Below are 18,959 nucleotides of genomic sequence, written 5' to 3'. Positions count from 1 at the left end.
CCCTGACAGTTCAGTTTAATGTCTTATTAGTTTTCATGACTGTTCTTTTGGGTCATTAGCACTTGGTTGAAATGACCCTGAATAATTTAGGTATTTCTTCTTGTCTGCGAAAAAGGCTATTTATATAGGCTTTTATGGTTGAAATGATGATGAAATCTTTAGAGAAAGGGTCAGAAGGAGTCTGACTAATATCTGGCTGACAGGCAGACATGTCCTGGTGCACCAGTGGGTACCTTGTGTGCCACATTGCATAACGAACCTTCCCAAATTGCTCTTGGAAATGTTTTGTTGGAAAATATTTTCTATCTAGCTAGTTAGGCTTCATTTCAATTTTGAGCTGGAATATTACAGCCTTTTGTAAGGACAAAGGGAGTCATCTATAAGTCTAGGTTTATAATACATTTCAATGGGCAATATATTTAATCATTTGAAGAGGAATGTCATGTCTCGATTTGAAAGTTGCAGGAGTCCCAGTGCTTTTGTCCTGTCATAATGTCATTATTCTGATGTCAAATTATGAATGTGTTGTTAGAGGATTCATATGGGAAATGTGAGTGTGGGAAAGCCTTTCACTGTATGAGCTGAGCTGTTGAGAGTGTGGCAACAGTATGTGCCATTTGTGATGTAACTTAACAGTTTGCACCTGTTTTGAAAGCTTGTGGGCATACATGTGCTGCAAAACTGTGCACTAGACAGTATGGAATCTTGCTTTGAAGGGTAAATAAACTTTTAAATTTTTTTTAGAGGACAACAGGGAATACATCAACCAACCGTGACTATTTCATGTGCTTTAATTTTTTTTTTGTTAACATTTAATTATAAAGGCACACTGCCTCTGGTACGACAGTGAAACTTTGTTTTCTGGAAAAATGTGAATATTTTTTTTGTTTGTTTTACTGTTTTAGGGACCACAACACTCAACTGTAGATAAATCATGTGATTAAGGTTAATTATAATTCAGAGTGAAGATATTACAAATGTGTTGAATAAAACTGCCACATGAACAATATAATTGCCATCAATTCATTCAAGTGAACAAACAATTACATTCATTATAAGATTTTGCCTTTTTCCAAAGTGTGGTATTTTGAGAAAAAAATATTTCAGGTGCAAAAAAATTACAAGCTGAGAGGTACAGTAGACTCTCTATATATGAGATATAGTATCCAGTAAAAATATCTAGCAGCAATTATGACCTTGTATGTAGTTACTAAAACAGCAAAGGAATGACCTTCAAAGTTTTGAGACTTTCCCATTTTCTTTGAAATCAATTCTAAATCATATATTCAAAAACAATATTTAAAATAAAAAAATAATAAATATCAAACAAACATCCCAGAATCCTTCAAGGTCTTAAATCTTGTAAACTTCAAATTCTATTTATACATGGCACATAAAAATTTGTAACACTTGCACCTAAAGTTATACCTTAATATACAGTAATCAGGCGACTAGTGTGTATGAAAGCAGCATCACTGAGGCGAGGACAACACACCAAGAGTATAATCATATAACAGGCTGTCAGGTAATAAGAACATACCTGCCGATGTTTTTCATATTTCTAGTCAACCTATCCTGTAAGCACAAAAACAATGTGGCTGATATTCTGTCTTTAGCTTCCCACAGACAAGTTCACATCTCCAAAACCTCGGCAGCAAAGGTCCCGTGAACTGGGAGCTGGAGTAGGAAGTGGTGGGGGGGGGGGTCTAGCATTTTACAAGCCGAGCCCCTCCACTAACATGACCAAACGGAAACACAGGGCCAGGAAACCCGTGCCCAACAGGTCTCCCAGCGCAGTCAGGTATGGGATGGAGAAGTTATCCGGGTCCAGACCTTTCCTCCACACCAAACGCACAATCAGGTCTGCTGTATAAATTAGTATCCCAACCTGTGAAGAAAAACAAGAATAAACATTCAATTATTATGAAAACAGACTGATTTTTCTTTTTAAATGAAATTAATATTAATCTTTTATTAATTAATACTTTTAATAATACTTTTGGTCAGCAAGGAGGCACACAATTTATCAAAAGGGACAATTATAAGGACATTTATATATATTTTTTCATATATGCTGTTCTTTTGAACTTTATATTTATTAAAAAAAACTACAAAAAATCAGCGCTTTTTTTAAACACAGATAAACACTGATGTTCATAAAGCAGCAAATCAGCATATAAAATTGATTTCTGAAGGATCATATGACTGAAGACAGAAGTAATGATGCTGAAAATTCAACTTTTCATCACAGGAATAAATTATATTTTACAATATAGTAAAATAGAAAAGAGTTAAAAACTGAATAATATTTCACACTATTACTGTACATATTGTATTACTCTACATATAGTAGTAAAACTGACCAATATCTTTACTTCCTTTTGGGGTCCTTTATTAGTATTTTACTTCCAAGAGATTTCTTTAAAGGGGTGGTTGATTGCGATTTCACTTTTTTAACGTTAGTTAGTGTGTAATGTTGCTGTTTGAGCATAAACAATATCTGCAAAGTTACGAAGCTGAAAGTTCAATGCAAACGGAGATATCGTCTTTTAAAATTCTGGCAGTTTAATGCCTACAAAAACGGCTGGTAGGGACTACAACGAGTTACTTCCCGGGTTTGTGACATCACAAACCCAGATAAACCCCGCTCTCGGGAAAAGGCAGCAAAGGGGGCGAGGCCAGGCTGCGCTGCTTTAGAGAAGAGGAAGAGAAAACTAGAGGTGCACGTAAAAATCTATTCATATATGAATTGTGATTCTGTCTTCTAATGATTCTAATGGATTCACAAGTTTCAAAATCAATGTTCTAAAGCAGCGGTTCTTAATACTGTTCCTCGCGTCCCCCTGCTCTGCACATGCTCTGCATCTCTCTCTCTCATCAGCTCAGCTCCAACAATGAACTGTTCCAATTATACATTTATTTTCACATAGCTATGAGAAGCGTTAAACATGGACGCGCGTGCAGTTGCCGTACGGTATTAAAGCTTTAATCAGGATAAAACCGTATATTAAAGTCTAACATAAGTAGTAGCATTTACAAATAACAGCGTATCAATATCCTCTGCTTCTCAACCGGGCTCAAAATGATAAGCGATATTAACGACGCCGTTGTTTACAATACAACCGGAGCACATGCCACCGAGGTGAGGGGCGGGACGTTTAGAGGCGCACAAGAGACGCACAAGAGACGGTTTAGCCAATCACAACACACTGGGCTAGCTAACCAATCAGTGCTCATCGCCTATTTCTGAGGGCGGGGCTTCAAAAAAACAGGAAAAGATCAGCCCGTTTCTCAGAGAAGGGACAGAGTAGTGTGGAATAAAGGTAAATTATGTGAAAAATAATGCGTTTTTTTAAAAACGAAGCATTAACACATGTTTAGACTGCACCCCATAAACACAATCAAGCCTAGAAAAAAAACACTGAACCACCCCTTTAAGACTTTAAGCACAATCCTTTAAGACAGGATTAGTCACATTTAAAAACACACCCTATTTTATAATGCTAATAAATTGTATTTTTAGCCACATCATTCAATTAGGAAGTTGGGAGGAGGCTGAATAGTCACACCAATTTCCACATTTGACCTGAAACAATAAAAGCACTATTTTCATGCTTTTTAGCCAGATGATGAAAATCTAAGAGAGAAAAATGTAATATACATTGCTTGTTTCATATCACTGTAAACAACTAATACAGAGTCAGTGTTCATCTAAACTTTTAACTGGGCAAAAACAAATTTATGCCATTTTTTTGTGGTCATTCATTAATTCTTTTTGCAATTCTGTTTGCCAGCACTAGTGACGCAGAATTTAAACACTTAAGCTTTGAGCACTAAGGCTTACCTGAAGCAGAGCAGCACCCAAGTAGCAGCAGATAAATGCTGGCGTGATGGCAGTGTGGCCTCCTTGGAGCATATTAATGGCAAAAAGAAACAACAGATGACCTGGAACCACCAGGAGGAACAGCACCCGCGCTGACTTAGAGTTCACACCTGAGGAGAAAAATGTGGTTCTTTACTAGATTACTTCAAAAGCCTATCCCCGAGTGGTCTCTAAATAAGGTTCAAGTCTCTCTTTCAATGTAAATCTACACTATTTTTGTTGTGAAATCATAGTCTAACACTTAAGAAAATAAACAGCACACCCCTCCTCAAAAAACAGCATGGTTTGAGATATCATTCATGTATGTAGCACGAATGGTGCAGATGATTAATGTGCTGAAGTGCAAATATCAGGGTTCATGCTTTGTTCAGCAATAGCAAAGCTTGACTTACCCAACACGACTAATTACCCACTTTATCTCAAGTATCTGAAGGTGTGAATTCATCAGAGGTGCACAAATAGTTTGAAAGTGACCTCACCTGAGGAGAAGAATGTGGCACAGGGGTTGGGCCAGTGCTGTCTCATCTTATAGGGCAGGACTCCAGGTATGCTCCACAAATGAAGGTAGGTGGAGATCCGACTTGCCTGGATGGCCACCAGATTCCCCCCCACACCTGAAAATTTCAAAAAGGAAAGAATGTGAGAGCTTTCCAATTATTACACCATTACGATTCTCATATTCTCCTCATTTCAGTCGCAAATGAAATGTGTGTTGGAACGCAGCATGCGGCTAGGGGAGTGTGCACACTGACGTTCATCAAATATACATCGTAAGCATATTTTCAGAGTACTTTGTTCACAATTAATAGCTTTTCCATGTTTTCGCTCGATGTAAAACTGGCAAACGACACTCTATGGGGAATATTACAGAAGGAGGGCACATCAAACTAGGTAATGAAGTATCAAATTAGTCTTCCTGAATCACAGCCGTCTTGTGTTCCTCATTAAGGGCAGTTTGTCTCAGGATTGAGCTGGAAAAATAGGGTGCCAGATCCAGATAAACAACTAGAGAAGACGTCAGAGAAGTCTTTGGCTGAGAAATCACAGCTACTACTGGATTAGGCCACTTTTACTACTCCGACATGCTCTATTCCCATTGGGAAGTGTGTAGTTAATGCCAATATAGTGTTGAGTCATCGTTCGAGAGGGACGGGACGGGTAGAGCACATGTGCAGCTGGGTAGAAACGGAACCAGCGAGGGGAAATCGAAACCAGATTGCTAGAGCTGACAAACCAAAAAAGTTATATTTTACGTAAAACCAAACAAACTCTGCCTCAGCTGGGGTTTTTAAGTCTATTAGTAATTCCCTTAAAAATACTTGACTTCTTTCATGTACTATAAAATGTCGTGAGCCAAGAGCCAGTGCTCTGATTTATTGAGACGATTTTGGAATGAGACTTTTATTTTGGCAGCGCTGTCCAATCGCCTCCCTGAATCCATGAATCGAGTTCCAAACGCAGAAAGAGATGTGATTAATTTTATTGTAATGAGAAGTTGTAGAGGGAAAAGGGCCTTAAATGAAGTTTCTGAACTTGTTTTTCAGGTTTGTGGTTATGTGAAAGATCTGAGTATATGAAAGGTGTCTTTGCTCGAAGTGTGATTTGTCATTGACATTTACTCACCATTTATGACTGGTGTGAAGACCGCCATTCCCTCAAAGTTTGGATCGCTCACAGTCTTATCAAGAATAAGGCCTCCGAAACTTAAATTGGAAAGAGTTTCATGAATTTTAAATGTTTTGATTAGTTAACCCACAAATTATATTTCTCTCATTTGTCACTCTGCCATAGTAAAAAAATAAAGTGTTTTGAATTTACATCATTTAATCATGCACATCTTTTTAGTTTTGTTTTTATAATTATTTCTTCTTTTTTTAATAATTCTTAATCAGGAAAAAAATTGCTAATTGCTAACATGGAAATGCTAATGTAACTTAAAGGGGTCATATGATGTGATTTAAATTTTTCCTTTCTCTTTGAAGTGTTACAAGCTCTTGGTGCATAAAGAAGATCTGTAAAGTTGCAAAGACTAAAGTCGAGGGGAATAGAGGAGAAACAATAAAGTACAGTATGTGGAAAATAATGTGTTTTTTTTACTTTAAACCGCATAAACACATTTCATTACAACAAATACACAAAATAATGTTATTTTTAGCAACATCATATGACCACTTTAATAGGAATTAAGTTGCTTTTAAGTGACCTACTTAATTGGGTCACTTAAAAACTGTTATTTTATTTTATATGGTTCCCTGAAAGGATTATTTTATTGAATTTAATATAATATTTCTGTTGTTATATTACTGAATTACAAAGTTGAACTAGTTAGCTGTGTAAAGAATCTATTAGCTAGGAATAGGACATATTAGCATGCTAATATGCTAGTTTGAGTAATATCAACAGCAATAATCTTTTCAACATTAATTAGTTCTATATATTGTAATGTAATCTAGTAGATTACACATATTAGAGATTTACATTATTTAATATTTTAGAAGAGAAACAAAAAATAAAGTGACTGAGTAAACTGAACCATCTCTATTTTTTTCTGTGAGCTCTAAGCACAAAAATTATGTGAAAATTAAATGTCAATCTCTTAGTCAAAATTATGCCACAGCTAATCAACTGGGTTCTCATACTTTTAGGCCAACTAATTTTCATTAGTTGTCCAATTATTTATGATAATTGACTACACTTTAAACTGAGCAATTTCAATCTAATAATGTTTAATCATTTTTGAGTCAATTAAAAAAAAAAAAAAAAATGTATATCAACTGATTGATTATTTAAAAAAAAAAACAGTTTTAAAATTTCTTGATATTTATATATGTGACCCTGGACCACAAAACCAGTCTTAAGTCGCTGGGGTATATTTTTAGCAATAGCCAAAAAAACATTGTATGGGTCAAAATGATTGATTTTTCTTTTATGCCAAAAATCATTAGGATATTAAGTAAAGATCATGTTCCATTAAGATATTTTGTAAATGTCCTACCGTAAATATAAAAAAACTTTTTGATTAGTAATATGCATTGCTAAGAACTTAATTTGGATAACTTTAAAGGTGATTTTCTCAGTATTTTGATTTTTTTGCACCCTCAGATTGCAGATTTTCAAATAGTCGTATCTCGGCCAAATATTGTCCTATCCTAACAAACCATACATCAATGGAAAGATTATTTATTCAACTTTCAGATGATGTATAAATCTCAATTTCGAGAAATTGACCCTTATGACTGGTTTTGTGGTCCAGGGTCACATATTGTCTGTGGGAACCCTGCTTCCTCTGTTACAGGCACAATTAATTTTTTATTAATGATTATATAACCATTTTAATGTTACTCTAACTCATAGAAGACTGTGTCTCTGTATGCATGTTTGTACCTGCTGATGGACATGGCCACTATAACAGGCTGCCAGCCGGACTTCAGAACCTCTTTAATCTGTGGACTCCGTCTAGCGATGAGCACCCAGAGAGGAATGAGCAGCAGGAAGAAGACACACACCAACGGGGACAAGTACCACACATCTGGACACACACAAACATTGTCGATGACACATGCTAGACATAGTAAATAGTTACATATTTCAGATAATGTGCTATGATTTGTGCAAATTCAGATTTTAAGGTCTCTAGAGAATAAAACGTGTGATGTTTCAAAATAGAAAGATGATTCCCACTCTTTAACGTCATCTTTAACCATGGAAACCATGTCACCTTAAAATGCACATCTTTGTAATAAAGTAATATTTTAGTGAATTTCTACTGCCCTCTTCTGGTACATTTTAAACAGTTCATGCTCATTAAGTAAGGAATATTTAGAGAGGCTCTAAAAGAAAGTTATTTATTTTTAATTGATTTAATTGTAATTTACTTAATTGTTTATAGTTAATATTTGAATATATATTTAATTTAATTAATATAAATAAAAAATACTAATACTTTATTATACATTATAACTAAAGCATGTCAACATATTCTGTTACACCAAATACACAAAATAATGATCTTTTAAAAAGCATCATATGACCCCTTTAATAATCACTTAATATATATAAAAGCAAGTTGAATAAGTTATGAAAATTTAAATTGCACAATAATTTCTAAAAGTTTTTTTAAACACTGCTTTAATCTAGTGATTGTCAGCCTTTTTTAACAATATGTAATGTACAGGTTTTAGGTTTTAAACTAGAAGTTATTAATATATGAATAACTAAAAGGCCCCACACCTCTGTACTGGAACAGTGTGCTGCTGACTCCAGCCAACAGAGAAAGAGTGATGAGATCTCCCAGACTGGCTGCTATCGGTGTGGCCACATTATCAGGGTTGATGCCCACCTTCCTGGAGCCAATGATCACACCGATCATCACCAGACCTGGATGCGGATGAAAGCAGCAGACTCAGTAACTGACAGGATAATGTAAGATTGTAATATTCAAACGAATGTAAGATTCAAAGAAAAAGACTAAAAGATTGTGTTGCATTATCCAGAAAGGTCCTACTTTTTGGAATGCAAATGCTTTTATTAAGCAGCATGAATCAGCCTATTACAAAGATTTCTAAAGGATCATATGACACAGAAGACTGGAGTAATGACTGCTATTCTTTTGGCTATTCTTTTTTGTTGGACAGTTTTAATGAAAATGTGACGGGAATTCATGTTGTTTATATGTACTGGAATGGCATAGTAGCTTGTACAGGATGTGCAATGCAACACTGTGTAGAATACATTTCTGAGTAAGGCATAAAATATTTTTAAATAACAAACAACACCCACACATGATTTCAGTGTTCCTATTTTTTTAATATGTGGCAACTGTGATGCATTATTTCAGGATTCTTTGTTGAATAGAAATAACCAAATGTTGTAAATATCTTTAATGTCACCTTTGATCAATTTAATAAATTATTGCTTCAAAAAAATTTTTTTAAAAATAACAGTATAGTATATATATAGTAACAGGTATAGTACAGTATATATAAATATATATATATTTTTTTTTTTACTTTTAAACTTATTTTTGTATATACTGAGCAGAAAGAAATATTGGAACTTGATTTTATCTGTATTGTGGATTGTGAAAAGTTTATTTTATTTATGATATGTCATTTTTTCCACCTATGCAGTCTTGGTTGCTTGTTACTAAAATCATTTTAGAAGCATATAAATATCTAAATATTTCTAGCTAATGAGAAAATTATATTTATGTTACATAACATAAACTAGTGAATCATAAACAATAAGACCAGTGATATTTATTAAGAAAGCACATTTTGATTTCATGTTATTTTGAAGTAATAAGGAGTAGTGTACCTAAGGACAGAGCTGCCACAAATGCAGTGGTAACACTGCTAGCACACAGGACAGCCGCCTGGTCCAGCTCTACACCCCCTCTGGACAGAGCACCGAGACCTACGGCCGCAAGAGCTGCCAGGAAGCCCACCACAGTGGCCTGAACCTGAGAAAGACAGCAGAGCAGCTCCACAATCACAGCTGCTCATCAGAGCCTAAGATCATATGCCTTCATTCATAATTAAACTGATTAAAAATCTATTTTCATAATGAGTACTCATTGGTATTCAAGACCGAGGACTCTTGCAGAATGAAGTCTCATAGAGTAATTGTTCATATTCTTTTATATTTATTTAACATTTAATGAATGTTTGTCCAGTTAATTCATGTTTGTATTGTCTAATTTATCTCTGACGGGAACTAAAGCTGGTTTCCGGTGGATTAGGTAAAATATCAATAATATAAAGCATCTGTGTGTTTCTGATTCAGCCACCTGAATGAGAGCAAGATTACAGGTCATCATCAGCCACTGCTGTTTGGGGTCGTCCATCTGTCCGGTGTTAGCCTAAGCAAGTCGGGAAACAAAACCGCAGTGAAGCATTTTAATTTAATCACGAGACACACTTGATCATCTCAAGGCTATTAAACACTATACAGCTTGAGATAGATTATAAGTAATATAAACTGTACATACAGTAATGAATATATTGTCCAGATGGATAAGTATTTTTACATACAGCAGTAGAGAGACGAGATGCTAGAGTCATCTCCAGGTTTCCTTTGAGCCCGACCAGAGCAGGTACCAGGATGAACACTTCTGTGATCACTTTAAACACATCCCAATGCTGAAACACACATACAGATGATATTTAGACAAACAGTCTGAAACAGTTAACAGCAGGCTCCCCATGATACAGACGTTGACTGTTAAAACTGTTAAAACACTATCTATGAAAGGAAAAGAGAAATGTGTAATTAAGCCATTTAAAACAACAAAACAGATTTTCATGGCATTTTAAAACCACAGTATATGGCACAAACACACTCAGGAACAAAAACTGTAATTTGGAATTTTATTGGAATATTGTCAAAATATTATATGAAATTCAGGGTAGTATTTACTAAGATTAATGCAATTATGCAGATTTAAAATACATTTTAAAAACATTAAATTAAAAATCATTCAGGATTATTTTATTACAGTAGTACAGCATTTTTTAAATTAGATTAATGATACACTGAGAAAAGGTTTATGCTTAATAAAATATTTTTATTTTATTATATTTTTTTATAATATCACCATGCAAAAAAAACTTAAATAATTGTAACATTTTCTATATATAAAATACATTTTTTCTGATAAATTTTAATATTTAAATGCATTTTTCCCTTTTTATTATTGTCAAAATATTATATGAAATTCAGGGTAGTATTTACTAAGATTAATGCAATTATGCAGATTTAAAATACATTTTAAAAACATTAAATTAAAAATCATTCAGGATTATTTTATTACAGTAGTACAGCATTTTTTAAATTAGATTAATGATACACTGAGAAAAGGTTTATGCTTAATAAAATATTTTTATTTTATTATATTTTTTTTATAATATCACCATGCAAAAAAACCTTAAATAATTGTAACATTTTCTATATATAAAATAATTTTTTTCTGATTAATTTTAATATTTAAATGCATTTTTCCCTTTTTATTGGCAGCCATTTAATATATACTGTGGAGTATGCTAGTATTTTGTTATGAATATAGCAAAAGAATTTCAAACTAATTTAAACTGACGAGCTATTTTTTGAATGCATTCACTGAAGCAATCCATCCAAAAGAACCCGCTCAATGAAATGAATTAGAATAACCACTATTAATTTGGAGTGCAAACCACAATGATTTACATGTGAAATTGCACTCAAAATTGACACTGCATAACTCAAAGGGACAACAAACATAACAACATTGGTGCAATAATATAACAGTAAACGGTAAAACATTAATTCTCATTACCGATTTGAGCCGTGTTGCATGCTGGGAACTGCAGCCCCACACCTACAGAACAGCGCATTGGCTTTCACATCTATCACTGCTAATGTGACCATCATGATCAATATTTTAAAACTGAGTGACGTCTTAATGTACAGGCCATAAACTGAGATGCTCTCAATCGAATGAAAGAGTACAGATGAATTCAAACTAGGTGTCAGTTTCAGCCTTTTTTCTGATACTTCAAATCAAAACACAGACTAGTCATCAGCAAAGTCATAAATATCATCTCATAACGGGTAAACTGACCAAAGTGTCAGGGACTCACTGAATATGAATGGCTTCTTGCGCTGTGCGAGTGTGCATTTAAATTTAGTACGTGTCAGTATATGAGTTGAGAGCTCCTCTCTTCGCAAACCCACTCATGAAGTTAAAAATAGCCATAATGTTTAAATGAACAGATAAGAGACCGGTGCCAGCCAGCCAGGGGCCGGTATTTTTACCACAGGCACAGTCCAGGCTGGTGTCACGTCACAGGCCCGTCCTGGGATCTAGCCCACTTCTGCTCTAGAAACAAGCTTTCATTCTCTCACCCGCCCCAATGAGAATTCAATTAATAGACACAAAACACAGTCCATGCCAACCGCGTCTATCTAGAGGACAGGAACACAAGGAACCGTTACTGGAAGCTACCATGTGTTTGTGAAGTGTGCTGATATCCTATGAGACAACTGTATAGTGTACAAAAAATGAGTATGCTAATTGCTAACTGAAATATTCAAATATTTTTTGTGCTAGAATGCAATAGCTTTAAATCTACATTATTCTAGAGTTTATCTTAAGGTATAATAATGGCACATACCATATAAGCAATGTTATATATTTTAATTTTAGTTAAAGTTTCAGTAATTTTGTAATGGTTTTTGCCAGTTTTATCTGTATGTGTCTGTGTGTGTGTATTTCTATTAATCTTTATTTTATTTTAATTTATTTTATCCTTTTTCATTTTGTTATTTTTTATGTATTTATTTTTAACATGTCTAATTTCATTTAAGTTTTTTTTTTATCATTTAATACTTTATTTTGTTCCTTCTTTATTTCAATTAACAAAAAAAATGTCTGAGTGTTAGTTAATAATAACACTGCCTTGTAAGTGGTTTAAAATTTCACATTTGAACCTTTTATATAAAAATATTTTTATTAAAAAAGAATATAATTTTTTCAATAAATGTATTGATCAATTAATTTTATGAATTTTTTTTTTTTTTTTCGTTATCAAGCTGCTGTTGCTGTCATGTTATTAAAGCATTAAGCCATTCAAAGCCATGCATCGCAGTGATTTTACCAAGAATACGTTAGTTTTAGTCTTATTTTCTTATTCTTTCTCTTATTAACCTGGCTTACGTCTTTAAAGGTGCAGTAGGAGATCTTGGAAAATGCTATCTTTATCCTGATAGCACTGAAAGCGAACGTCCCACCCTCCCTGCAATCGCCGTCCAAAGCCACGCCCCCTGAACACACATACGCTCACAGACCAGAATACCAGAGACAACATTACTACAATAGGCTACATCAACGGCTATGTGTAGTAAATGCTGCTCCATCTGAGAGCACATGAATATACCACATTTAATAACGTTTTACTCCAAACTCACTTCATAATGTCAGTCGAGTGTTTGAAATAAATCCTTCTGTATATGATGATTTTTAACTCCAACCGTTGCAGTCTATCAGTCGTATAATGCATGGCAATGGTATCAAAATCTATCTTTCTCTCGCGCGAACTCATTCGGGAGTGGTGACTTTCCACGTATTCCCAACTTCTGAGCCTGCTCGCCTGAAGTTATGGTTGATTGCTCTTCGGCTGGATATCAACACACCCTTTAACGTAAACTACGCCAGAGCGCGTACACACCTCACGCACCGGATGCCGTGTGGGCGCTCAAGGAAGTTGGACATAGTGCTGTATTAGAGGTAAAAAATTATATAAATACTGTTCGGTTTCTGGCACAAACCGATCGTTTCGTGTCTTAGGACATCAATGTGTCGTCACGAGCCGCAGGGTTTAATTTGGATTTGTCTGTGCATGTTTTTTTTACTCTCATAGATTATACGACTGATAGACTGCAACGGCTGGACTTAAAAATCATAATTTGTGTTCTACTGAAGAAACAAAGTCACCTACATCTTGGATGCCCAGATAAACATCAAATTTTCATTTTTGGGTGAACTATCCCTTTAATGATTGCTATCGGAATGTGAAGAGACTTTCAACCACCATAACAAAAAATGTTTCTGAAGACAATCACCTATTGCACCTTTAACATTCGCTACTGATATACTTCAACATTTACCCACTAACAAAATAAACCTAAAAAATGCTAATGTCATATTTTTAGACATGTATATCATATGATATTTCTGAAGTAACGTGAGCATACCATGGTATATGAATATAATAGTATTATACCCTTACTAAAATACAGTGCTCCCATGGTATTTCCATAGTACTCCAAGGTACTTCAATGAAAATCATGGCAATACCATGGCACATGTCCAAAAAAATAACTTTTATAATAACTTTGTGTATCAAAGTATTACTATCTGATCCCATCACTGAACCATGGTACCGCCGATATTTACAGATTCAATAACAGATACAACCAAGAAATAAACCAAATCTAGATTAAACCGCTCATACTTGGACAATGTCCATGACGATACCGGCCGCCACCATCCCCAGTCCGCCCAGCAGATAAGGCAGTAGGACCTGCGCAGCGATGATGTACGAGCTCTCCGGCAAGAAACCATGAGCCGAACGAGTGAGCTTGCAGGTGAAACCTCTGAGCTTCTTCCCCTGATAACAGAGCTCCAGCTCTAACTGAGTGACCACCATCTCTGTTACCCCATTCCCCAACGGTGAGGGCCACAGCTGAGATCGACGAGGGTTCCAAGAAGCTTTTAACACCCTCCTAGATGGCTGAATGTTCCTTTCATAATGTCTCGAAACTAAATAAGAAGCTCAAGACAAACAGGTTGGGAAGAACTATATTAATATGCTGACTCAGAAAACAGGATGTTCTTAAGATTAAACGATGAGGCAATTTAGTATCCTCAGATTGTCCCACGATAGCAAAGGCCCAAAAAGTTGGCTGAAGCACGCAGTATATATTTCAGTTCTTCTTGAAGATGTCATTCATTCATCTATCAATGCCACGTGGGTTTTCTACCAAAATCCAACAGGAACCTTCACATTCAAAAAAGCCTCGGCTGAGCTGGTTCTCTGAACGCCAGAATCCACTTCTTGAAAATCTTCGAGACTTGGCTTATGCCTGATGAAATTAAGTATCTAGTTGTTCTCCACTGCTGTCCCTTGAAGACTGCTACAATAATTCCCAAGCTGCCTCTTTTTTTCACTCGCAGGTCGCTGGAACGTCCATGTACACGAACACTACGTTCTCCAGAGCGCAGCTTCTCTCCGCCACAGGAGTCGTGACACACATGACAAACAGTCCTGTCCGTATCAACGTCGATTTAAACTCCTCTCCGTCATCAGGCCTGGTCTAACAGGTCCAGAACGTGACAGAAACACATGTTGAGGCTTTATTTCCACTCGTTGCTGTGGGCAGTCCTTTAGGCCCCCTCCTCACCAGTGCATCAGGCCCTCGAACAGTCACTCGTCTAACCCTTATTACTTCCCATCAACCGTTTCATCTGCTCAGAGTCTTGCGTCTGTCCCCTTGTCCTGCTCTCTGCTAATGTCTCCTCTGATGTATTACTGAACCTGTCTTATCAGCTGTGAATGGGCTGAGTGCTTGGCAGACGGACGAGAGGGGGGAAAGGAAAAGAGGAGAGGAAAAGATTGTGTGAGAGAGACAAAGAGACAGATTGAGAACCCATGGGGTTCTACCATCCACTCCCAGCGTTGTTCGATTACTTACCACTCTACCGCTTGCCAGTACGTAGAGGACACGTTGGAAAGAGGGGCATGATTCAGCTAAAAAAAAAAAACCTGCTCGGTCGTGAACACGGCACAGTGACGCAGCAAATCCAGACAGACATCTCATTCATTAAACACCATCAGAACACAGCATCTCTTAAAACTATTATATGACAACTGGTTCTATAACAACAAATTTTAGGCACATGATATAATATTCAATATTTACTTACTCTCACATGGAAGCCTGTTTCTGCCACAGAATAAAAAATAAAAAATGTAATTGTGACTTTTTATCTCACAACTCTGAATTTATATCTTGCTATTTTAAGTTAACATCTCACAATTCTCAGTTCATAACATACAATTCTGACTTTTTTCTCAGAATTCTGAGTTTATATCTTGCAATTATGAATTAACAACATCTCACAATTCTTACTTTTTTCTAGCAATTCCTAGTTTACATCTTGCAATTTTGACTTTATTTCTCACAATTTGAGTTTATATCTTGCCATTATTAATTAACATCTCACAAATCTGACTTTATTTCTGACTAATTTTGAGTTGACCTCACAATTCTGATTTTATTTCTCACTATTCTGAGTTTATATCTCGCAATTTTGAGTCAACATCTCGCAATTCTGACTTTTTAACTTAAAATTTCAGGTTTCTATCTTGCAATTCTTTTCATTATTTTTTTCTTGGAATTCCAAGGTTAAATCTCACAATTCTGACTGATTTCTTCTGAGATCTGTATCTCTTGGTGGACATAAGGATCTTATGTCCGTATCACGAACATGTGCAATATGTAATAAAATGTGTTCAATATATGCTTTGCCACATTTCATTTTGTAGTGACTGGAGTTTTCCAGCTTCAAGAAAGGGACACGAGTCACCACTTTTATGGTACTTTGATAACGTTGTCCTATTATGTTTGTTTATTTTGTCCATTTTTGGACCTTGACTGTCCTAAAAAAAAATTCAAAAACCGTTCATTCATAGCCTGGTTATTTTGTTAAACATCTCCACAAAACATACAGGTTTGTAATGACTTCAAAATGACATCATTTTTGGGTGACCACCTGCTTTAATGCTTAATGATTGGAGTGTTTTTCAGTCCCTCGCCTTTAATCATCACATTAATTTCCCTCACACTCAGCTTCCTGTCAGTGAGGACCATAAATATCAGCACTTGACATGCTGGATAATTAAAGTGGGCACATTAGCTGCTATAGCATCAACCTCAAACTGTTGGAAAGTCATGTCAGGCTATAAATTATTATGTTCATCTTATCCATTTTTGGAGCTTGACCGTCCTAAAAACCTATTCAAAAACCATTCATTTATAGCCTAGTCATTTTGTAAAAACATCTCAATTTGTGTTCCACAAAACATACAGGTTTGGAATGACTTTAAAATGACAATTTTTGGTTGAACTACTGCTTCAATACTTCATGATTGGAGTGTTTTTCCAGTTCCTCGCCTTCCGAGTGAATTTTAATCATCACATTAATTTCCCTCACACTCTGCTTCCTCTAAGTGAGGACCATAAATATCATCACTTGACACGCTGGATAATTAAAGTGGGCACATTAGCTGCTATAGCATCAACCTCAAACTGTTGGAAAGTCATGTCAGGCTATAAAGTGTTACATAAAGTTGCAGAAAGTTCTTCAAAAGTCTCTTACCTGCACACTGTCCAGCACCATGCCTGCCATCACCATCCCCATCCCAGCCAGCAGGTAGGGGAACAGCACCTGCAGGCAGATAGAAACAGCCGACTCATCCTCTATCTTAGCCTGGGCTGTTTTGGTCCTGTCTTCCACAGGCTTTTTGAGTGGTATGGTGGGAGGGGGTAACAGGAGGTCATTCTGCCCCTCTAGACTGCCAGTCCGATCCAAACCACCCTGCCCCTTCCCTTTCCCCTTTTTGGGCTTCTTGCGGCCACCTCCTTTCCTCTGCCGAACTTCATCTCCTGCCATGGTGGAGTCTCCGGTCCGCTCCCTCTGAGCAACAGAAAAGCAATTGAAGACAGCTCTTCAACACCAATGTAGGTACATCCAAAAAAGGGGTTAATTTATGCCAAAACATATGGCTGGGGTTCATAAGTCTGAGACCAGATGCTTTTTTTTTTTTTTGCATTTTTCTAATGATAAATAATTTAAGTGACAAGCTGCACAACAAACGTAAGTATTTGGTGATGTAATGCTTTCTAGCGAATTCTGATTCTAGGATATCACAAATTTTTTTTGCATTATTTTTGTTCAGAAAAACATTGAATAAAATGATAAAAAATATATGGCTACAATAAGATTTTACATAATGTAAAAATATATAATAGTATAAAATAAATGTTTGTATCTTAAATGTTAAAAATCAACACTTCAAATCAGTACTACTAGGTTTGCTTTTTCTAAATCCTACAATTTCCTATTTATTTACCAAGATTATTATAGCTCACTAAAACTAAAACCAAAACTAAAAGCCTTTTTTTTTTAAAAATCACACATTTTCATTACTTTAAGTAAACATTAACTCAAATAAAATAAAATATTCAAAAAAAAACTTTTATTTCAGCTACATTTCTCATTTTATTTTAAAATTCAAATAAAAAAAGAAAATAAAATGAAAAATAAAAGCAAAAACTGATTCAAACCATCAATGATACTAAAAAGACATTGTTTATTGCATAATTCATTTACATTCCCAGTTCCAGTCTTTTAGTGTGGTAGCAGTCTTTTGAACCCCAATCTACAAATAAAGTAAACATGTATTTTTCCTCGCAACATTCATTGTAAGTGATTTATCTGTAAGTGATTTTTTGAACATTAAGCATGTGTAAACAGTGAAGCTGCACTAGTATTACTGCATCCCTGTTAATGTGTTTATGCATGATAATCAGTACACAGATATTTGCATTAGTAGTCAGCTCTTTCAAGCTAGCCTACTTTTAAATAGAAATATAATGATACAAATTTACAAATATAATGATCTAAAATGTATCAACAATCTGATCTGAAAGGTTTCACTTCGATCTCTCATCACACTGATGATATTCATGTTTTGGTCCATAAGCACTGATGACACGTTGCCATAGCAATATCAAGTCGCACATTCCAATAGATATCACTGACAAATCTCACAACAAACCGTTCCTCTAGCAAATAAATGTGTCACGTTTGTACATCGAAACGGAATGGTATTGATAAGAAGAACAGATGCGGAAAACAATGATGGGATACACACGGATCGTGAAGGCTTGTGCTCCACATCAGCAATAGAAAGTCACGTAAATAACAGCCTACCGTCTCAAATGAACCCTTCTTTTGAGTTTATATTCATCACATTATATGAAATTTCGCTATCGATAACGATATTAATCACTGTAAACGCTTAATCGCGTTGAATCACTACTCGAAATGCTTAACTTCCTAGATAGGAAACGAATTCACCAATCGTACTACGGAGAAAGCTTAGCTCATGAATATTTATTAGTCACGTGACGCGCCTGGTAGGATAAAATGATCCCTAACCTATAGTAAGGTAGACTATTAACACATTTTGATGCAATAAATATAATTTAACAGTGTTCATCCCTCCAAAACAGAGAAAACATCGTTCACAAACGTGTTTAGTGTATATAACCTAATGAGTTACCTATAAGCAGTATTCGAGGCTTAGTGTATCCCATCATGCATCATGTTGTGAAATAAATCGTGAAACTTTTTATAATAATTAGATATTACATATAATTTGCATAGATATAATATAATTTACATACATATAAAACACATAGAAAAACAGTGTTTTTACGTTTTATTGGTGCAAAGATGAGTAGTGGTGATATT

The 18,959-nt window shown here is 35.3% G+C and overlaps 1 protein-coding gene across 7 annotated transcripts in view; it reads right to left on the bottom strand.

Annotated features, from left to right (window-relative positions):
- Positions 1-85: 85 nt before the first annotated feature.
- LOC107715022 (solute carrier family 41 member 3-like) overlaps positions 86-18,959 on the bottom strand; it is a 59,657-nt gene continuing 40,783 nt past the window's right edge. For 4 of the 7 annotated variants that reach the window (XM_016521054.1, XM_016521056.1, XM_016521053.1 and 1 more), the window contains 10 exons: positions 16,800-17,117; positions 9,916-10,023; positions 9,672-9,743; positions 9,200-9,344; positions 8,114-8,260; positions 7,268-7,412; positions 5,507-5,586; positions 4,363-4,497; positions 3,845-3,993; positions 86-1,888 (listed from right to left, as the gene is read on the bottom strand). In XM_016521054.1, coding sequence (XP_016376540.1) covers positions 1,715-1,888; positions 3,845-3,993; positions 4,363-4,497; positions 5,507-5,586; positions 7,268-7,412; positions 8,114-8,260; positions 9,200-9,344; positions 9,672-9,743; positions 9,916-10,023; positions 16,800-17,093 — 1,449 coding nt within the window. In that variant the 5' untranslated portion in view covers positions 17,094-17,117 and the 3' untranslated portion in view covers positions 86-1,714. Of the gene's footprint in view, positions 1,889-3,844; positions 3,994-4,362; positions 4,498-5,506; positions 5,587-7,267; positions 7,413-8,113; positions 8,261-9,199; positions 9,345-9,671; positions 9,744-9,915; positions 10,024-13,872; positions 14,110-16,799; positions 17,118-18,416; positions 18,550-18,959 lie in introns of those variants that run through there. The other 3 variants (XM_016521052.1, XM_016521055.1, XM_016521057.1) reach the window with 3 other exon arrangements.

The sequence above is a fragment of the Sinocyclocheilus rhinocerous genome, unplaced genomic scaffold, assembly GCF_001515625.1.
Source record: "Sinocyclocheilus rhinocerous isolate Xijiao unplaced genomic scaffold, SAMN03320098_v1.1 scaffold28, whole genome shotgun sequence".
NCBI classification, from domain to species: domain Eukaryota; kingdom Metazoa; phylum Chordata; class Actinopteri; order Cypriniformes; family Cyprinidae; genus Sinocyclocheilus; species Sinocyclocheilus rhinocerous.
This window is presented reverse-complemented; position numbering and strand designations above follow the sequence as displayed.